A 22,963-nucleotide genomic window follows, 5' to 3' on the forward strand; every position below is an offset into this window, starting at 1 on the left:
TTAATATTTCATTTTTAAATGTTACATGTTTGATTATATGTCTGCCGATTCGAAGATTGCCTCTCAATGAACTACAGCAGGTAATAACTCGTATTTTACAGGTGATCAACGATGCCAGTTAGGACGTAAACATTCAGTTACCCGAACTCTGAACTGACTTTGGAGTGTCGTATCTCGATAGGGGCTGTCTCCACTTAAAAGCTAGTGTCAACAAGTTTAACCTTTAGTTAATTAATTTAACAAATATAAGCTGTTACCTTGTTTTGGCTTGACTTTCCTTCTCTAGGCAATATTTCTTCTCAAAGTTACTCTATCTAACTGCGAAAGTTAACCCGTCATGTTTGTTAGTGTTTCCGTGGAGACGGGCAGGGCGGGGTCTTGATGCCCCACGAGGACGTTAGCTGTCAACTGACCTACCGACTGAAAGATGCTGGTGGCTAAACAGCTACAAGATATGCTAATAACTGAAATGATAAAATCGTTTATGTGGTTACTTATGGTCAATGATAGATCCATAGAGATTAAAGGTTAAAAAAAAAAAAATTGGCTAGAATTAAGTTGTGCATCAGTACACTGGTAGTAGTGTTACACTTGAAAACACCTTGTGACTGTGCTCAGGGACACAATATATGTATTTTTTACCTCAAATATTTTGTTTTATTTATAAATGGCATTATGTTACAATATGTTAATGTTTGAACCATTGGTTTCTAACTTTTGCTGTTTTAATTGCAGAACTTATTAAAGTAATATTTAATGAATGACACAATATTTTTCTTGAACAGTGAAATGTTCTAATTGCTGTAGCTTTCAATATTATTTCCTTCACCAACACAGCTTTATTTCTTCAGAGTGATATCTGTCAGTCAACACTCTGCAGAAAATATCTTAGCTGGTTCAGAGACAATGGCACATCTGTGAGTTTTGCAAAATCTTGTGTCAAGAATGCAAGATATTGTTTCTGATTTACACTCCAAAAATATATATTGATTAGTTTGTCAGTATTGCACAATGGACTTTAAAGATTCTATGTTATTCAACATAATAAAGCTTTATCTTAAACCTTCACAATGATGAAGAGGAATCAGATGAGAGAAAGGAGAGAAGTGTGTCCTATCACTGTATTACATATTAAAATGTTGTGATACTGGAATATTTTGTATCACCATGGGAGACTGAATAAATAGTGTGGATAGAGGCAGGTTTTGTTGGAGAGATAAAGGTAGAGCATAGTAACAGTGAGGAAAACAAAGACTCCAGCTGACATAATCAGCAGGAAGAGACCAGCGTGAGCAGGGAGACATGGAGAAAGAGAATACATGAGAGTGAGAGGACTGAAAGGAATAAGAGATCATTGAGGGAGTATAAAATCCTGTGCAGTACTTTGTTGCATGTACTGCAGCCTGGTGTGTTCATATCAAAAGACAGTGGAAATTCAAGCGGAGGGACCGATGGGAGAAACGTTGGTTTGAATCCACAGCCACTGAATCCCAAGTGAGCCAGCATAAACCAGGGCAGGTCCCTCATAAAAATAGGTTACTTTTAATAAGGAAAAAATAAAACCTGGAATATTTTTCACAGGATCATACATTTCCCTATCAATCAATATGATTTTCAATCACACTGAAAGAAGATTATAATGCCTACTGGGATTATAAACTCCGGGACTCATATAATGCCTATATAATACAATAAATCCCACAGATTTTCATAGAATATTTCCTGTGGAGTGGGATTTGCTTATACTTTGTTTTGTTTTTGCCTCTGTTGGTGTTAAAAATGGATTGATCACAAATAAGTTACCTGAATGTACTCACAGATTCATCTCAGTGCAAAATTGGTTGGCATTCCACACCTTCAATACTTATTGAGCCACATTTATTTCCTAACTGAGTGAAATTTGGTGGTGGGCAGCTATTGTTTATACCTTTGAGGCTGCATCATGCCTGATTGTTGGATTAATATACTTTGTATTATGGTTTAGGTTCTAGTATATAATGTTTCTTTAAATATTGTTGGTGTAATTATATGTCGTTACTTCTTTACTTAATGATTGAAAGTATAGGCAGATTGAGATGTGTAAAGACAACCAATGAAGGATCCATCATACGGTTCACCCATAGTGTGGACCTCATATTCTTGATAATGTTTTTTATTATCAGTATTAGTCATATTCCTCTGAACAAATCGCCACTGGGTTTTTGTTGAGAATTACATAAACAGTGTTACAATCCCTATGTGGGTTAAGAGAAACATTCAGATGTGACTTTGAGCATGAATAAAGGTGCTAAATAACGGAGTAGTTTCTCCTTATTTTGCTGACCAAAGGTGGGCGGCTCCAGGGTCCCATTGGAAATTGTTCAATTAAACAATAAATGACCACCACCTTTCATATCGGAGATCAAATACATTATACTACTCATAGTATACTAATGAACGGAAAGTCCCCCAGAGGAACTTCAGGATCTGAGTGGCCCCAACCCACTTAATTCCTGTTTCAACCAGTGAAACACCACATTATTTCAGACATGTAATATCCTAATGCATGTGGACCAAACGTGTCAAACATTACATAATAAACGGAAGTCCTATATTCATGATGACATCCCCCGCCTTCTCTGTCCAGATTGAATCTGAGGCCAAGCATCGGAGGGAATTGAAAGATTAGTGAGTCTCTCTCTCTCTGTCTCTCTTTCTCTCTCTCTCCATGTATCTCTCTCTCACACACACTCTCTCTCAATCTCTCTCTCTCTGCTGGAGGACAGACGGCAGCGGAAGCGTTGGATCTGCTGTTTGTTGCGGTCTGACCGGGTATCCTCTCCTCTCCCTCGGTGCGCTCTGCTCCTGTGCGCTCCCGGACGAGAAGGAATTTTGTGGAGCATCATGATGGGGTCATCTTCATCCTCATCTTCAGCAGCATCAGCACAACACTTTACTTTCTTCTCTGCTGCGCTGGATCACGAGGAGCACGCGCTAAAATAAAACTCTGTGGCTTTGTTTGTCCTCTTCGATTTCTATTCCGGGAAACTTTTAATTTTTTTACCCCCTCAATTATTTATCACAAAGCGTGCGGAATGAAGATCGAAACTTTCATGCTGGCGAGTATTGCTGTGCTGTTCGTTGGCGGGGATCTTTTCACTTGGTGAGATCACGTTTTGCTTTTTCACTTCTTGCAGGTGTCCTTTTATGTCGCCCGTAAGTGGAATGATAAAAAAAAAAAAAAATTGGATAAACCTTAAATTTAGCCTAATCAGAATATAAGAATGACATATCGATGACATTATTAAAATAGCCAAATCTGAGGTATATCACGAGGCAATACACTTACTAACGTTACCTTTATATAAATAAATAATACATCTATAAATAAAGCTAAAATATCTTTTGATACCCTCGCTGTTTCCCATGACTTTATCTTATTAATAAGAATGTACAGTACGATTAAAGCTTAGTACAGTTGATACGTGGCTTTACCCTTGTCTACTTTTCCACCTGCTGTCTGCTTCTCCTCTGCTTCACCTCTGGGCACATGGTGACACTAATGCATATGCATAGAAAGAGGTTATTTTTGTTGTGTGTTTATTACTGGAGGTGAATGCAAGGTGAGGTGAGTTGGTGCATTTTTGTGATTCAAGAGTCCTGTTCGATCAGGGTCAAATAATATAAATATATGTTAGGCCTAAGTGTGAATGTGAATAGGCTACTTAGAAAGAGAAGCCCTTCTGCTATAAACAACACAGAAGCCCTGTTTGGAGATTTGAAGAACAGATGGAGTGCTGCCATCACACTCCACCTCCTGTTTGGTGCTAAAATTAGTCTTTAAAAATGAATCGATCAAATTCAACTGTTAACCAAAAGAGTGATGAGATTCACTTCAATTTGGTTTCTAAGAAAACCTTAAAGTGTCACATTTAAATGTATCCAACCATGACATCTGGCTGTCAGTATTATGAATGACCTTACTCAGCTTTTTTGCTTGTCTCAGCTGTGCAAAGCAGGTGCGTCCAAGCCAGATACACAGTTTTAGTTCTTTAAACTATATGTTTTCAATAGAGGCCTACAGTACAGTCAAACTGCCCTTTTGTCCATGAGCTTAAACTGTTAGGTAGGCCGGCATCCACTGCTGAGCCCCAATTTCCCCAAAGCCTATCTGGCAAATTTCTCCACTGGAAAGGTCAAAGGGTGAAGATACTAAAGCATTGGGTTAAATTTGAGCAAATCACTTCTATTGTTTCTCTTGGCTGTCCACCAGCAGAGGGAGTAATAGCTATAGTAATTGGATTTCCCTGCCTCTAGTCACGGCTGGTATTATTATTATTATTTGGTGCCAGTACAATGCAGAGTGTAGGCTTTTTCTTGCACCTCATTATGTGTCAGTTATCTCCCTCACATAGTCATGTTCACACACACACACTGCTGTTGCCTTTGGTGGTTGAAAGTTGCTAACTGCTTGCCTCCCTGCTCTCTGAAACAAAATAACTCCAGTTATTTCTTTTTTTTAGCACCTCATTTATGCATTTCACAAAAAAAGTTGCCTGGACAAGTTATCTTGCTACTTTTGGTGGGACGAAAAGTTTGTTTTGCTCCAGTTGAAGTGTCACTTACCCTTCCCTTCCCCAGACACAATCTGCAAATCGATTGTGTAATATCTGCAGTAGGGACATAAGGGCTTTAAAATACTGTAACCTAGTAAAGGACAAGTAGAAAACAACACAGACAAGTGCTAGGAATATAGAACAACCAACACATTGTAGATTGGATTGGTCTTGGTTCCAAAAATAAAGAAGACTCTCAATGGTTGTCTTAACCTAAGTTAGTACTACAATAATAGGGGTCTACTGTTAATTGGTGTCAGTTTATGTTTTGAATGGGTTTTGGGTCAAAGATGAAAACCTGGCAGCAACAAATATCCATCTCTAAGGTTTGGAATGTTATATATTTGTCCCATTGTCAACAAATCCAATGAAAGAACCAAAACCCCTCAGTTTTTTGGCGTTATTTGAAAACGACAACATTTGAGCTGTTTACATGGCTGCCTTGCATTCACTGAGTACAGTTTTTCACCAGTGGCCTCACTCTTTCATACTGCCACCTTCTGGAAAAGGTAGATATTGCTATATTTGCACATAAAAAAAGCCCAGTTGGTTCAAAGTATTTAATAATGCTTAAAAGTTTTAAAAAAGGATGTTCAAAAATATTTATTTTAATCTCCGATGAGAAATGTGGGATTTCTTTTGGGGGGGGGTTGTTTCTACACCAGCCTTGCAAAATGCTGGTAATGTGGTTTGTGTCTGTTGCACAAACATGACCGTAAATAGGCGAGGTGGTTTAAGTGATAAAAACTATTTTCAAACCCCAATTGAGGCTCTGATTTGGATTGCGATGTATGCATAATTTAAAGAATGGTCAAAAAACCCTAAAAATATCGGCATCTCCCGATTTTCTTCTTGGTAAAATGCTATAATCGCAAAAAGGGCTGATTCGAATGTCCAAACTGAATTGTATAAGTGAGTGACCAACCAAGTCTCTACAATCTGTATACAAATACGATGATTTGGCTCTTTCAAATTGCTGGCACCAATCATAACAAATGAGTTGGGATTGGTAGGACATGTATCAAAATTCAACTTCTTATATTCCGAATGCTCCATATCCATTTTCAAAGAACGCTCCTAAAACCTCAGTAATAACAATTAGCATATCCCAGATGTCTTCATTCGAAAATTAGGCACAATTGGAAATATCAAACATAATATCATATCATATCATTGTTAATGGCAAACAATTGTTGCTGCAGACCGTTTGGTATGTTTGGCACTACAGAACTAATGATATTACATGGAAAAACTGAAACCTTACTGTAAAGGATTAGTTGAAAACAATAAAATTAAGTTGAACAAAATATTTTTTATTTACACTAAATATTATTGCTTTCAACTAACCTAATGCAGTTATGTGAAATCTGCTGACATAATATAAGTTTAATTTTTTTCAGTATACTGCATGCTTTGTTCCATAATGGTGCAGTCAATTAAATGTCATCAGTGCACCTATATGCCTTTGCTGCTTTTGAATTTCAAATTTTAGGCTGCGAAAAAGTCCTTGTGATCAAATGAGTCATGTCTTGTTTAAAAAAATTAAACAAGAAAAAAAAGCCCCACTTATGTTGACTACTTATCTCTAGATGAGCTAACATCTCGTTTAGCTGGCTGACATTAGAAGAATTCTATGCATGTGACATATTTCTAATCAACATGCATTTGTCAAATGATCACAATCTATCTAACAAAAAAAAACGAGGCAGGGTATCAATTCCACTAAAGGTGGTTGGTTTCTGGGGCTCCAGGCAAAATATAGTAAAATTGAAATGAAACTAGAAATGTATCATGCGTAGTGCTGTGTGGGTAAGTGTGTAAGAATGCATACGCAGTACATAGAGAGTGGGAGGAATTGGGGTCAATGGGAGCCCTGCATAACAGCTGTAGTTGTTGAATGCTAACATTTTCACCATGTTTTATCATCCTGTCCATTAAAATGTACTCATTTATGTTACACCAAACGTGTTTCAGCTATTCAGAAAGACATGGGGAACATTTAAGAGTGCATTTTCCCCAAATGTACATATTAAAGTTTAGTGTACTGTACATGTGGAAGCAATATGTGTTGCAGCAGCGTTTAATCCCCAACATTCCATGATTTTTCTAGTCCGTCACGCTTGTCCCTGAACTCGAGTGACACAGGTCTCCTGACCAATCTGTGTGAGAGGCTGAGTCAGCGTTTAAATCCCTCCTACTGTCCGGAGAGTACATTTCCCAATAACACCTTGATTTGATCATGCTCCTCTGGCAGCAATGGCTCTATAAGCCCCACTCTGCTCCTGCAGCAGGGACATTTCAGTGCTTCCACTTAGCCTCCTACTCCATTTGAGGTGACACACACATATAAAACACTAAAGAGAAATGCTGTATCCCATTATTCTGTAAACAATTTGTTGCATACACATAGACATTTTGACAAATGTCAGATTTTGACAAAACTTTAATGTTGACTCTCATACAGTGAGTACTTATAATGCAAACATTTTGAATGTTATTTTTTCGTAACTACACATTGGGTTTTAGCAGCTTTGGGGTGAATTTACTCGAAACTGTTGAAGCTTGAGAGATATTTTATATGCTGATTCCAACATTAATTTAAAGATGGTAATTCATGTAACACACTTAACTTACGTCCAAAATGAAGTTACGCAACCAATATTGTTGTTTTAACCTTGGTAATTCCAAGTTATTTAGTTCCGTAACCCTAACCTGTAGTTTTTTTTTCCATTTCCAATGTTAACTACATGTTGACACACGTTATTTCACAACGTCCCCTGTACTTTTTCGGATTCTTCCTAAGTCCTGTGCACCTGTACATCCACCCACCACCACGATCGCTTTTGTAAATGTATTCCGCGTTGAAATGGTTATTCTAAAAACATATTTAGCAACAACACCAAAAAAATCTGTGATATATATTTTATTTCTTGATTGTTGGGGGTCAAATGGGTCCAGTTAGTTACTTGAGCATCATTTATTTTATTCGAATCAGCTCAAATTTGAGAACTACCTTTTTCCTATAGCACAAATAAATATATTATTCGTCTTACAAATATTTGGATACGTACTTCATAATGACAAGGTTGTGCAGAAAATATGCATGTAGGTATAACGGATAGACTCCAAATTTTAAATAATATCTGTTTAAAATTGGGACTGTATTCCTTCCAAACTCTGGTGTCCTTAAATGTGTGCTTTTATTAACAACTTTAGAAATGTAAAATTCAATAAAAATATAAAGTTAAAGATACATTTAAAAAATATATATATTCTCACTTTTTGGACTACATATTTAAATGATGAATATGTCAAACACTAGAGTACTAATGTAATCCATAAAAAAGACGTGCTTGCTGAATGAAAACCACGCACGCACGCACACACACACACACACACACACACACACACACACACACACACACACACACACACACACACACACACACACACACACACACACACACACACACACACACACACACACACACACACACTTGTCTTTTATTATGATTTTTCCAAATGGATTGTGCAACGCTGCTCTCCTCACATCAATGGCAATAAAACAAATGGCACAGTGAGGATCAGGGGACAGGCTCTCAGGTAACTAGCAGTGTAGGTATATAAAACTAATTAGGCTTGTTAGTGCACACTGCACATTACGTTCACAAAAGAGACACAATCAATTTCAGAGAGGCTGCTGTTCCTTGTCTTTCCTCTCCTCTGTCTCCTCTCCCCATCTGTTTAATGTTAGCTCATGAACAGACGGGTGCAGATCCAGGCCTCGGGAGGGACGTTTAATGAAAGTGAAATACAAAAGGAAATGGAGCGTCTGGAAATAACACACACTCTACTGTTTGTCATGGATGGAGGGGTGAGGAAATAGAAAGGTGCAAATGTTTTGTGAATCTCCACAGACACCCTTTTTATTTATTTTTTAGCAGCAAACAGGAACATTTTGTTTCCTCTCTGAGAGCTGCATGTGTTTCCTTTTGGATTATTTTGGTCTTAACAAAATGCAAAAAATCTGGAGCATTTTTCTCAAAATGAATTTATTGCTGGAGTCAGATACAATCTTTACATAGCTATACTCAATGATAGTTATAATTTATTACATTTTAAATAAATGTCCAATTTGCTTGTTAGAAGCAGTTACTGATTAAATAAAAATCAAGATGCAAGATTCATTAAGTAAATAAAAGCTTTCACATTCAAGTCTATTAGAAAATCAGTAACCCACTTCTGATGTGTCTTAAACTACAATGAGATAAAATATGAGCAAAAAATAACAGAGGGCATTGACAGAAAGTCAAAATGAATCCAACAAAAAAGGTCTCATGCTTCTCTTCTTTGACATAAAGAGGAATAAAACAAAATGTCTGTAATTTATTGCTATTAATACATCATGTCATACTGGAATCATTAGAAGACAGGCTTTTAAAAGATAAAACAGGAAAGATTTGTAATGCACCTAATAAAAAAAACCTCAACACAAAGCTGACTCAGTCACCATGGAAACATGAAACAGCATGCTCCTAGAAATGAACATGAAGTTACATAAATCGACCAATACTGTAGGATTTGTATTGCAAAAGTGACCTGTGTGACCTTGGTGTGTTAACACATTTTTCGAAGGGAAAACTCACTATTTCCATATTTAGAAAGTACCAATTAGTGCAGAAATCCAGGAGTCACACAGTGATTAATTAATTCAGTCAGTGCTCCCATTTATTTCACACATGACAGTGATTGCCGTACTAAAAATAAATCTGCCTGCAAAATGGATTAGCGAGGAAAATGTTAATGACATGGCAGAAATACATTTTCTTCCTGGCTTTTTTTGAAACCATCTGTATAGCAGATGATTGTTTCATGTTTTGCTGTGGAGGTCATTTTTCCGTAGTTGTGGATGTAATGCTTCACTCTCTAGGAAGTGGACTTTCTCCAAATGTCAGGCTTATTTGAAAGGCCACTGAGAGGCGTTTCATTTGTGTTCGATTATCAAATGTTCGATCAGGGCCCCTGTATTTCCATGTCAATTTCAGCACCAGTCTTTGTGACTCTAAATGTCAGTGAAACCTTTCATTTTATCACTTCTTCTTTTTTTTAAAGAGTCGGCTCTTTGTACTCTGACCCAATTTAAACTTGCATACAGGAAGGATCACACTGTGCTATATGTTATATCTGCATGTCATCTGTTTACAGGCTCTGTTTCAGAATGCAAAACTGCCACCTGGTGGTATCTGAGATGAGCTGCTTTTATATCCCACACAGTGCCAGTGTCTGTCAGTCTGGGCTCCTTAAGCAGTCCTCCAAGGTCTCTGGGGAGTTTGAGGCAATATTTTAAAGATGTTGCTATTATTTCCCTCGTGAGGTTAGAGGAAAGAGAAAACCCACAGCGTGAATTGAGGTGTCATGGTCCAAAACTAAAGACAGTGATGTAATAAGCTGCTTACTCAATAGACCTAATACATTTGAATATGTAGTCTATCAGAAAAAACTAAACTAAAGGACATTTTTTTCATACCATGGACAATGTGTTGTATCAGTCAAATCCATGATATACATTTATGGTTTAATAAAGTAACCACCTATGTGAGATATTTTATCCTAAATTAGTTGATGCTTCATTTGCATATTTAGATCACGACATGTCTTAATGTAAGTGATGAAATGGGGAAGTCGTATGGTGATATCCATTAGTTCAATTGTTTAACCCAGCTGTTGTGTCTTGTAAAATGTATGGAATACGTGTCTTTTCTCAAAGGTATTTTTTTCTTTTCTTTTCGTACTCCAGTTCAGCACCAGCCTCTCCAGTATCATTCCTTTATATTTTCTAAAGATGTTCAAAGAGGGTTGTTTTTATTTATAATTCATTGCCTGATAAATGGAAAATATTATTCTTTAAGCATGAAAAAAATTGATGGTTTTAAAGCAGTTTTCAGCATTTTCTGATTTAAAGGTTAATTCAAAGATATTTCTATACATTACATGTGATTTATAAGAAGCTTATATCCAAAGCGACTTAATACGGTGGTTAGTCCCCACAGGAGCAATTTGGGGTGAAGTGCCTTGCCTAGGGAAACAACGACATGTTGACTGCAGTGGGACTCTCCCTTGATCCTTAGATCAGCGCACTACACCAGTGTGCCACAGCTTCCCTATACATGTAGTTTCCTCTGTAAAAATCTTGGACACTAATATGTCAACCAAATGAAATATATTGTTCTGGAAATATATGCATTAAAGCACAAAATCAAATGCCTCATTTGTGTATTTAAACATCACATTTCAGAAAACTTGTGAGAAAAGTTAGTTAAATATGTAACCGTATTAAAATAAAAAAGTCTTGGGGCAGAGCATACATACTTGCAGACAAATGCACCCTATGGAGACAAGAAGACTATGCCAACCAGCCTTTAACCAATGTGGCTTTTGCATGCTAGTATAGATGTAGTTGGTAAGTTGTTATGAAATGACCAGCCACATTTGCTCATGTTCATGCTGAAGAAATCTTCTTTGGATTTGTGTAGGATCACATATACTGTATGATACTGTATTTACTGTGACTCATAAATGTTTTACATTAAAGTACTTAGTGACATTCACTATATACATTTGAACAGGAATAAAACTGAGGTGGCATGAAGAAGAACAAAGGGCCTGCTTTATCCCACTTTAATCAGTTTAAATATTAATGTGGACACATTTATCTTTATTGTAGTTGTACGTTTAAGAGACTCTATGCAATTCATCCAATAATTCATAATTTAAAGGATTGGAGCGATTGAGGAAAATCACAATTCTACAATTAAATTCATGAATGAATAAGTTTGCAATAATTCCTTATAACATAAAGATCCCTATATGTTTTAAAAAACAGTCCAACAGTTAAAGTGACTATGTTTTGGAGATCATGAAGTGAAAAACCTATAGTATGCTATCAGTTAGCTGATAACTTGGACAGATATTTCCTTCATGAGTAGATGGAGACAAAGACAGAGCTGGGGAATGAATAACGGACTAATATTTTTCCAGAGAACAGGAACAAAGCTCCAAATAAATGTTTATGTTACCGGATTTGTAGATAGGCACTTAACTCTTTTGTCCTAACAACTTCACAAGTTGATAATATGTCTGTGGTGTGTTTTCAGCTTGTTCTGCAGCACCCAAGTGGCCAAAAAGGGTGACACTATCTCTGAAGCCCATGTCTTTTATACATAAAAAAACTAGGCGGTAAAATCTTCATGTAGCGCAGTGTTTAATTTTAGTTTTAAGCACTTGTACATTTCCCTAATGCTTTTGACATAATCAACATGATAAAGCATTACATAAAGTCAAGTATCATAATTCTTCATAATTTTCAGTCCTTCAATGACATTTTACTTACTGTATGATCACATATAGTGATTTATAACAAGCTTGCAATGTGTTGTATCTGCTATAAGTAATTCAAGTATTACTTGAATTACTTAAAGCATGTACTTGCCACTTATGTAAGATGTAATCACATTACATTGCATAATGATGGTGATCATTATGCGTTTAAAAAGATTATATTGCGACAATAAGAATTATAATAGACTACCTTACAATATAATGAAGTTTTATATCACTTGACCTTTTAAGTCATTATAAAATGATTTTCAGTCACGATGATGCTGTTCTAAAGCATTAGGCACAGTGTTTGGTGTGCTCGTAAAAATTATTCATTTTTTAACAAGAACCATGCATAAAAAAATGAGGATTGATGATGTACACTAGATTTAGCTATAAGCTTCATGGCTGTAAATGGAGAGAAAGACATGCTGTGTCAGTGGTACTTTTAAGTCTGAGTTTTTGTTAATAAAATGATACAGTGCATATTATAACAATGTTAATAATTCATTATAGACACTGGTTTAACAAAATGTGCTACCTGATGAGGTCATGCAGGTGCAGGAAAAGTTTAACTACTGTGACTTCTAACACTTTTTGTCTTTCAGCAGCTAACACTCTATCACATTTCAAGGCTTGTTTTCCCCTGTGTCTGTTCCTGAATGTATCTGAGGCTCTCCTGTGGACACACGAGTGGCCGAACGACCGCTGAAGCCTCCTGTGTTTGCTGTCTGTCTCTTTTAGGGCCATGCTGAGTGACATTGGGGACTATGTAGGTTCAGACATTGAAATATCCTGGTTACCTAATCTGGATGAATTAATGAAGGGCTATGCCAGAAATTTTCGCCCTGGGATAGGAGGTGAGTATGAGATCTACTGCTTGTGGCGTTGGGTTGCATTTCACCCCCTCACATTTACAGCCATCCTTAGCATCCCCCCACCACAAGCTACAGCAACGAAGACATTTCATTTTCTAATTCCTTTCACCTGAGAGGTGCCTTTGTTATTTTTTCTCGTTAGAACAAAGCCGTATTTACCTCATGTTAATACCTGCTTTGGAAAAACATCTATTCGTAGAGATGCTTTGCTTAGGGGATTATGTAGGACGATGCCCTTCAAGGACGGTTGGTGCAAACAATGAGCACCGCCGACTGACTTTGCTAAGAATGGCTGCAAGATGTGAAATATCCAATGACCACAGCGATAGATTTCTCAATCTCACAGCTTAACTCAGCTGAGCAAAAGGTGAAAATGTGGAGAACCACACGCCGCCCTGAGCTCCACACAGATCATCATTACACAGCATCATGTGGTGACTGCATTACTATTGGTGTGACATTATAATGGGCTGAGAGCTGTTTGTGAACACTAAGGAATCATGTGTGTTATTGGGAGAGATTACCGTCATTCAACTCACATCCTTTTAGTATGGGTATATTTGTGTTATTAGACAATAAATATCACACTCACACAGATATACTGAATATAAAAAGGATTTATCGGCATGTTTTGCAACCGGAAATAAGATAAGATTCACAAATATGACTCCACATGATGTGATTCTTCATGGAGCAAAAATGCCTATATTTATTTGGTTAAGGAAGTACAAACAATATTAGATATTACAATTATTGTTTTGGGAGAAATAAAAAAGAAATAAATGGTTTTATAGACGTTTTATTTATTTTACCAACCTTCTTCTGCAACCAAAAATATAACAATTTTCATTTGGGTAAAAGGAATATTTATGAAACAAATCATTGGTTTTCACGTTTACAAAATTATTTATAAATGTTATTGCTTTTTGAAAACATTTCTAAATTACCATTACTTACATTATAACAATTCAATGTACAGCTCCCAAACAAACAATAAGACCTTGGTCAGTGCTTAGAGGTGAACTGAATGGACTGCAAGAAAAACAATTATAACTTGTATAATATTACATTTGACCTCTCTTGGCCAGCGTATCAGTAGCATAATTTCTAGAGTTTAAAACATGTTTAAGGCACATCTGTGAATCTCATTGTATTTGTGTTATATTCATGTTTTTTTTCTTCAAAATGTATGACTAAAAACTAAAGAAGCATTAACATAAATATAACAGCATCACTATGGTAGGATTGGTAAAAGCAACATGTATTATTCAACTACATATACATTTGTATAGTATATATATTGCAAATGTATTATTAACGTGTGTAGAGCCTCTGGAGGATAACACATGCTTGTTACCGCATCATGTAACACCCTCTAAACTTGCTCCTGGTGACCTTGGCATGAAATTACCATGCCATTGTAAATCACCGCACACTATAAATCGGTAAATCACCGATCCAGTGTATGGCCAATAGAGAATGATTTGCTAGAATTTGTTATGGGAAGGTGTTGAATGGTGGGGAATGGAAATATATGATTCCTTAATGTTCAGTATAAATAGCCTTTCGGTTCTGCATCAGTGCGCTCCCCTGTAGTTTCTGCCCTCTAGCATCCGATCACAGAGACACACTCCATGCTAATCATATGGCAAACTGTTGAGTGGAAATGCAACAGTGTGTGTGTGTGTGTGTGTGTGTGTGTGTGTGTGTGTGTGTGTGTGTGTGTGTGTGTGTGTGTGTGTGTGTGTGTGTGTGTGTGTGTGTGTGTGTGTATGTATGTTGGCAGCAACTCACTTAGTGTGAGCCCATAAAAGCCCAGTGCTGTTTATGAATGCCCATAGTGTGATGTGCCACTTAGCATGGTTAAACTGGATAATACTTAATCTCCATGCACTGTAGGAGTGTTTGAGACGTGGGAGGATGGTAGGTGGGAGGGAATGAGATGGGTGATGCAGCTAGGATGGAAGGGATTGTGGGTGTGTGTGTGTGTGTGTGTGTGTGTGTGTGTGTGTGTGTGTGTGTGTGTGTGTGTGTGTGTGTGTATGTGTGTGTGTGTGTGTGTGTGTGTGTGTGTGTGTGTGTGTGTGTGTGTGTGTGTTTGGGGGTAGGGTTGGCTTTCTTTTCTGACTTTTCCCCCTCGCAGGTCCACCAGTCAACGTGGCCATGGCCATCGAAGTGGCCAGTATTGACCACATCTCCGAAGCCAACATGGTAGAGTATACAGTCACTTTCACACTTTCTTCCACACTGAGATTGTCTATCATCTCATAAATTCACTATTGCGGCAAAGATCAAAGATTCGCTATTTGCATAATCCTGATTTATCCCACTGGAGGGTTTGGAAGTACTCAGAGTGAGCATGTGTGACACGTTGGCTGAGTTGTTAGATAATTTCATACTTTCAGGGATTCTGTGTGGTGAGAACCAAATCTAGTGTGGGGATGGGGGGGATTCACACAATAGGATGCATATCAGGTTGAATACAATACTAGGATCTATATTTTTGTCACTTAATAACTGTGTTTTCATTCATTCTATTGAAGTTAATTACTATCAACTATTGATTATTTCAAACAGTATCAGTACGTTGGATTTTAGCAAAGGACTAATCTCAGTTACGCAGTGTACACACGGTTCCGTTGCGTTGATGCTTGCCGTTGGGTGTGTCTGGCGCTTAGGGTTAACGCGACCAACAACCAATCACATTAATCTCCCGCCCCAGACACACATAAACGCGGTTTTATTGGCCAGTGCTTATACTGGCATATTTGCATACGCGGGATTTGATTGGCTGGCGCTTCAGTCGTCGCTTGAAAAGTTTAACTTTTATCAACTTTCACCGCGAGCAACGGAGCCAAAGCGAAGCAACGGAACCACAATGCAGTTCGGCAACGCTTGACGTCACCCAATTCAAAGTGCATGGGAAGTTGCGTCAACGCAACGGAACCGTGTGGACGGGCCGTAATAGCAGTTGCAAATTTGCCAATCTCCTTCTAAATCACAACTTGTTCCCATAAAAACACTTTTCAATAAGTAAGATCTGACACATTTTTGTCACTTGACTTTAGCTGTTATTTGTTCTTCCCACTATTTAAAACCAACAAAAACTGAATTGAGTGTTGATTAACATGAAATTGCAGTAATTAAAGGGGTTCTCCAACAATTTAACTTTACAGTCTCAAAGGAATAATCAAAATTGAGGCTGGAAAGACCAGACTTTTAATGGGTTAACTTCCAAAAACACAGAATACTACAGATCCAAAATGCATTTTTTCAAAGAGTTGACAAAGGTAGGACTGCTCACAACTTGTAAATGATGTATCAGGTCTGTAGTTCTTCTATAATTAGAGACTTTACTCAATCTAATATTAAACCACACCATTTGCATTGGGTTTTGTTTTCAAAAATAGTTTCCTTCTTTTAATACTGAAACCTTAGTATTAGAAAGTATTTCTTCAGATGCCGATGACTCAGTCTATATGTTTGTGTCTGTGTGTTTGAATGTGTATTGTTCATGCCAGGATTACACCATGACCGTGTTCCTGCGGCAGAGCTGGCACGACGACCGCCTGTCCTACAATCACACCAACAAGACGCTGGGTTTGGACAGTCGATTCGTGGACAAGCTGTGGCTACCCGACACCTTCATCGTCAACGCCAAATCTGCTTGGTTCCACGATGTGACCGTGGAGAACAAGCTGATCCGCCTGCAACCCAACGGAGTCATTCTATACAGCAGCCGGTATGAGCATACTGATTATTGTCTTCGCTTCTCAGACTCAGACAGTCAGACAACACACCAAGCGGGGCTAAAGGACTGTATCTAGCACCATGATGTGGATCTTTGTATTTGTATGTAAGGAAGTCTGTGCTTGTCATTTCTTTTTCTTCAAAGCCTTCAAAACCTTAGACATTTGAGAGCAAAGGTATTTCTTATTTGCTGTTTTTGAGATAGAAAATCCGTCATGATCCATACCATGATCTGAAAGTAAACTATTTTCTCTGTGGTAACTTCAGAAGCCTTAAGAAAAATTGTGATATGTTCTGATGTGCTTGCACAAAGAGACGTGGGTTGAGGGGAAATATGGAAAGGTGAAGGTAAAATGGATCAAGGTGAATCTTCACAGAAGCTAAAGTGGTACTGTCAATATGTTGGCAGAATCCACAAATAAACAAAACCATTCCACAGCTATAAATATAAAAACACTCCGACATAAATGACAAACTATAGGCTCTTTGTCACTGCTTTTACAAAAATCAGGAAAAAAAATTATATGTTTTTTTATCTGCCGTCTCTTGGCAGAATGACATGGTTTGTCAGTGCCTTCCAAAACTGCTATAAATAACAAAACGTTTTCTTTTCCTGTTAAGTGAACATTTTCACACAAGCTGCTATAATCAATACTTTTATCCCAACATTGGATTAAATGAGTTATGTAGGGGTGACCCTGAATAGTCAGCTATCAGTTGATCTAAGGAGCTTTATCAAAAGCCAATCTCACAGTTAAATCATTGTAGTAGAAGATAAAGTTCTGCTCCTGAAACAAAGGATCATTACATTTGGGCTATATGGGGGAGTTGAATGTATGAATTACATACAATTGCTTGGTTTCTCTCAATAAATCATGATATAAAACATACAGACGCAGAGGAATCTCAGTGATAGCCTCAGAAATGCTAAATAACAACATGAGGCTACAAACCTCATCAAAACTACAAGCAAACTAACAAACCGTGTTCTGTCCAATGAGAACAAAAACTGCAAAAACATGATTCAACAATCAGTCAACAATAGCCAAGACTTGACCAATCTGATTGGATAACAGACAACCCTATAACAAGCAATTGCCCACCTCTTGAGTTTCCCCTTTTGCAATATTTGAAATTTTGAAATTTGTTCTGGTTTTACGTTCACTCTTAGCGGGTGGCTGTTTTCAGTAGGGGCATAGTTAGTGTTTGGCCTTTATTAAGTAAGGTAGATTTCCAGATATCGGAATTTATTTATCAAAAACACGACTTTGAGTGAATGCTATTGTTTCTCTGTGTATGCAACATTTATTAGTACTTCCTGTTTTAATAAATATGCACAATTGACGTGATATGTTCGTATTGTAGCAATAGATCATTTTCACTCATTTTCAAATTCGCCAAAGAAAAACATCAAATGCAGCTCAAAGTATTTGGTCATTGTGTATCTTTCTCTTTTTCCTCATCATCTACGGTAACAAGAGGATAACGGGGTACTAGAAAGATGCCAGGTCTGACAAGAAGTAAAACCATGTGAATGATAACCAGGAGTTCTTAGTAAAACATGTTGCTCAGTAGATTTGTAAAGAACCAACAATAAATGTTGATTAACTGGGCTGTTTTGTTCCTAGAATCACATCAACGGTGGCGTGTGATATGGACCTGACCAAGTATCCTATGGATGAACAGGAGTGTATGCTGGACCTGGAAAGCTGTAAGTGGTAACATCTTTTCCCTCCTTTACACATTCACGAAAAACCATGCTACCAGGATTCCTTTTGACGTGTTCATGCCAAAGTGAAGTGACACCAAAGAAAGGTTACAATGTTACAAGCTTTCTCCATTACTTCTACAACCCTCACACAACTGCATCTTTGGACGGAGGGAATGTCTTGACATCTGTTTTTTCTTTCTAGATGGCTACTCCTCAGAGGACATTGTGTACCACTGGTCTGACAGTCAGAAACACATCCACGGCCTGGACAAACTCGAGCTCTCCCAGTTCACTATCACAGATTATCGGTTTGTCACTGAGATGATGAACTTCAAATCTGGTGAGCATCCATCATGTTTTCCTTCTCGTAGAGCTGGTTTAAAAGCCCTCTGCATGTGAGTGAATGTTCTGTGAATTATGCACGATTTTGAGATTTGGACTTGGATTGGATTTTGTTTTAGAAGATTTCTCGATTCTTTGTGAAGATATTCTTTAGTTAAATTCAATTACTTCTGTGGTTATATTCTATGCATAGAAGGAATGTATGAAGCCAGGCTTGCAGCTGAGGTTTAGGAGATGATAGGAGTTGCTGCTGGGAAAATGTAGCTTGCAATATTTCCTAATGCCTCTTATCTTGCCGTTCTTCCACTAGTGTCTGTACCCCTTGGTCTGTGAAAAACAATTCGATATTCGCCTAACGGGTAATAGGCCTCTTCATTAAAGCCATTAAACACAGTGTCTGTTTTCTGCCTTCACAGCGGGACGATTTCCAAGGCTCAGCCTTCGCTTCGAACTCAGGCGTAACCGAGGCGTCTACATCATCCAGTCATATATGCCTTCCATATTGCTGGTTGCCATGTCATGGGTGTCCTTTTGGATCAGCCAAACAGCAGTCCCTGCTCGTGTGTCCTTGGGTTGGTATTTGTTTAATTTTGTTTACTATTAACATTACATTTTAAAAAGTGGAACTTTCAGAATTGCTGTTTATTCATCTGTAGAAACATGTAGAGCTTCAGACCGTTCATTAATAAGAGTTAACTTAAAAAGGTCATATTATGCCGGCTCATATTTGTATTTTGTGCTTCTACTGTGACATGTTTACATGATTTAATATTCAAAAAGTGCTTTATTTTCCTAAATTCATGCCAAACTGACAGTTAGATAATGAGAGTTCTTGTGTAAAAGATGATTTTTTCTCCTGAAAATGGCACTAGCTCATTAAATGTCCCAGGTGGAAAAAGTTAATCCTGTAAGTAGCACAATATCCTGAATAATATTCATGGCAATAGGCCCATGAGATATTGATTTTTAATGTGTTGAAGTGGATATTTTAAATTGAAACCTGGCCAGAATTATTGTTTAAGTGTCACAAAGGCTGCAAGCAACAAAACCATTAGCCGCCAAATGCTATTCCCTTCTAGTATCGTGAACATAATGTATTTTCTTCTTGAAAGAGATGAAGATCAATAATGAAATGTAGCAGAAGACAAAATATTGGCTCTCTGTTCACAAGTTGTGTGGTCCGCAATGATACTATTTGAGCTGCTTTCTACAGCTGTACCTAGGCAGTGTTGCAAGCATGTCAAACAAAAAACAGCATCCTAACCTGTTTGCTTTCCACAGGGATCACGACTGTTCTCACCATGACCACCCTGATGGTAAGCGCCCGCTCCTCCCTTCCTAGAGCGTCGGCCATCAAGGCATTGGACGTTTACTTCTGGATCTGTTACGTGTTTGTGTTTGCGGCCCTCATCGAGTACGCCTTCGCTCACTACAACGCTGACTACAGACTCAAAGAGAAGGCAAAGGTGAAGGCCAACAAGCTAAGCTCCGAGGTGAGGAAATCATTCCCTTCATGTACTGCCATCAGCAAGTAACAAGCTTCGGAACGGGGGGGGGGGGGGGGGGGGGGGGGGGGGGGGTTGTAGTGAGTAATGAGCGCGCCTTTCATACATAGACCTGGGCCACGCTTCCTACTCCTGTGTATCCATCCCACTGACCTTCAACAAGACAATGAATCTCTATAGAGCATAATGGGAAAATGGAAGACTTCCCTTCAGGGACTAATAGTGATTCTCATCATACTGTCTGTTCGCTTTGCTGTTGATATAAATCACGCTGAGATACACAATCGGTATATGATGTGTTGACTCTGACTTTGTACAGTATATTGAATGTCCAAATGGAATAAAATAAATAACGCAAGACAGAGTATAACAGAAAGAGCTGAGTGAAGTGAGAGACATTCAGTCGCACAGTGACGGGATCAAAAATGTGTGGGGAACCAGCATGCATTGTCAAAGTGAGTAAAGCTGCAATGACTGTAAAAAGTTACCAATGTTGGCACAGTGTCCCAAAATCTAAAAAGATCTATCTGTTTAACATGTTTAAGAACATTGTTTTTTAAAAATGACTCTAAGACATCCTAATCTGTTGTGTGTCAGGAGTTGCTCTTTGCAATCCTTTATTGTATTGTTTCATTCTCATAATATCTAAAGTGGACGAGGCTTGAGTTTTATTTGAATCAAATGTAAAAAATCATGTTGTAATGTGTAAAAAAGCCCAAGTATTTCTATGATAAAAATAGAAGGAATGTAAACAGATGGTGCTAAACATTCAAGGTGTAATCAAGAAGTGTTTCACTGTATCTATTGGGATTTTTTATGCAGAAATTGAGTAGGGTGCAGTATTCTAATGGCGAAACACGCATTATTGTAATCTTAACTCCATCTCGTCTTTTTCCTTTAAACTAAACTGACTATGGTTGAAATAGTAATTCTTGCATGATTTGACTACATTTCCTGCTGAATGAAAGCTGCCTGTAAAGCCTCAGAAAGTGCTGACATGCCTCTCTCTCTCTTTGCCTCACTACAGTCCATTGTGAAGAACGGCAAACAGGCCATGGTTCTTTTTTCCCTGTCGGTCACCGGCATGAACCAGGGCGTGATGATTTCCAACCGTCACGGGCGGCCCCAACGCTCCAGCAGTGAAATCCCCGGGGAGGGCGGCAGCGAGGAGTCTGAGCCCAGGAGGAGAAGATCCAGGCAGACAGAGGAGAGCACGGAGGAGAACAAGTGCTGTTCCAAGTGCGTCTGCAAGCCCATTGATGCCGACACCATCGACATCTACGCCAGGGCCGTGTTCCCTTTCACTTTCGCCGTGGTGAATGTGATCTATTGGGTGGCATACACCATGTGAAGAGCATGGCTGCAGGTCCGTGCCAATGGCTGCCATCCAGGGCTGTATATAAGAAACTGCTGGAGTCTCGTCGCTTCAATGCTGGCAGACTGGTGCAGCAGAAATATACTGCAGGCCTCAGTTAAAAAAGTTTTAAAAAATGAGACAAACCTCAGAGAAAATGAAGTGTCGCAGTCTCTGAATATGGAAATACGGTAATTAATGGAAGTAGTTAAGAGTATAACAAGTGTAAGCAGGACTATATTTAAATAGAAATACAGAAATGTGCTGTTTAAAGGCAAAGGACTGTCTTGCCTGTACAGTTACAGTTTAGCCAATTTCCTCATCCTGTTCTAAGAACGTAACACAGGACTAAATATCTACCTGCAGTACTGACCACAAGCTCACATCTTGCCAATACCAAAAAGCTTAACTAACTCAAAGCATCAATCTGGAGTGAACCGCCTGTTATCCAGGAAAAAAAAGAAGCAAAAGCGCCGCCCAAACTAAAGGATAACAAGATGAGGTGTACTACTATCCTGCATGGCTGATAACTCACTCACCCTCTTCCCGCGCCATCGCCACCCCCTCTCTTCCTCACCCTTCTTTGGTCCTCCACCCATTTTGTTTCCCACTCATTTTTGGTTCAGGACACCGTCTGCGGTAGCTTATCTCCTTCTGCCAGTTCTGCCTGTTTCCTCAACATTAAAGGACTTCCCTCACTACAGTACCTGTGTGTTTGTGTCTCTCTCCCCTGGCTTCAAACGGTAACTTTAATGTTAAAATACAAATGCTGAAATCCCCTCTGGCGGTTGCAAATTTGTTAACGCAAAGTATTAGGAAAACATTTCAAAAAGAAGGTGGTCAAAAGGCTCTAATTCAAAGTATTGTGCATTATTGAATTGTTGAACTGTCAGAGGTCAAGAATTGTGGCCCATGAATAATTGTGTACTTTTGTGAGTCCTTTTTTGTGAACTCAAAATTGATTTTCAGGAAGGTTAGGCATGAGAGAGCATTAATGCTTACCCTTTGAAAGAATGACCCAGTTCTTAATAGATTCAGCAACAAAGCATTACCTATGATAATCTTTTTAACCTCAGGTGTCTTGTCTAAGCACATTCTAATTTTATCTTTTGGAGTTAAGCAAATTGTATTAGAACATAAATAACAAAATGTTGTATTATCCATCTAAAGTTACTTGTGCTGTTTATTGATTAATAAACCAAATTGCTTAAATAACAACAATAATCTGTTATCAGAAAATAAAATACTAGCATATAATTGTAATTCAGGGGGAGTTAAAACAATACATATGCAGTGTTTTAATTAGGAACATTATACAAACATAGAGTTTTTTTGAGAATTTTACTCTTATTTCAACAAAGACGCTGTTATGGAGAAGTGCAAAGATGACCTCTGTTTAATGTGTGCTACACAGGGAATATTATCTCACTGTGAGCACTATCTTTTCCTAC

At 38.1% G+C, this 22,963-nt stretch overlaps 2 protein-coding genes across 2 annotated transcripts in view; one reads left to right on the forward strand and one right to left on the reverse strand.

Moving 5' to 3' along the window:
• Positions 1 to 356, reverse strand: part of cfap74 (cilia and flagella associated protein 74) — a 58,258-nt gene extending 57,902 nt beyond the window's left edge. The window contains exon 1 of the mRNA XM_063888765.1: positions 258 to 356. The gene's annotated coding sequence lies outside the window, so the exon portion shown is untranslated. The remainder of the gene's footprint in view (positions 1 to 257) is intronic.
• A 2,381-nt stretch (positions 357 to 2,737) lies between these two features.
• On the forward strand, positions 2,738 to 22,215 carry gabrd (gamma-aminobutyric acid type A receptor subunit delta). Its single transcript, XM_063894765.1, has 9 exons — positions 2,738 to 3,142; positions 12,717 to 12,832; positions 14,994 to 15,061; positions 16,372 to 16,592; positions 18,229 to 18,311; positions 18,514 to 18,651; positions 19,070 to 19,225; positions 19,935 to 20,146; positions 21,186 to 22,215. The coding sequence occupies exons 1-9, from the start codon at positions 3,075 to 3,077 to the stop codon at positions 21,507 to 21,509; spliced, it is 1,386 nt and encodes a 461-aa protein (XP_063750835.1). The 5' UTR covers positions 2,738 to 3,074; the 3' UTR covers positions 21,510 to 22,215.
• Positions 22,216 to 22,963: the final 748 nt, after the last annotated feature.

Source organism: Eleginops maclovinus, chromosome 1, assembly GCF_036324505.1.
Source record: "Eleginops maclovinus isolate JMC-PN-2008 ecotype Puerto Natales chromosome 1, JC_Emac_rtc_rv5, whole genome shotgun sequence".
In the NCBI taxonomy this organism is placed as follows: Eukaryota; Metazoa; Chordata; class Actinopteri; order Perciformes; family Eleginopidae; genus Eleginops; species Eleginops maclovinus.

Excerpts from the sequence above, each read along its gene's own strand:
- gabrd (XM_063894765.1), top strand. The coding sequence starts at position 3,075 with ATGAAGATCGAAACTTTCATGCTGGCGAGTATTGCTGTGCTGTTCGTT. Across the intron at positions 15,062-16,371 it reads ACATCTCCGAAGCCAACATG|GATTACACCATGACCGTGTT; the intron begins GTAGAGTATACA and ends TGTTCATGCCAG. Across the intron at positions 16,593-18,228 it reads GTCATTCTATACAGCAGCCG|AATCACATCAACGGTGGCGT; the intron begins GTATGAGCATAC and ends TTTTGTTCCTAG.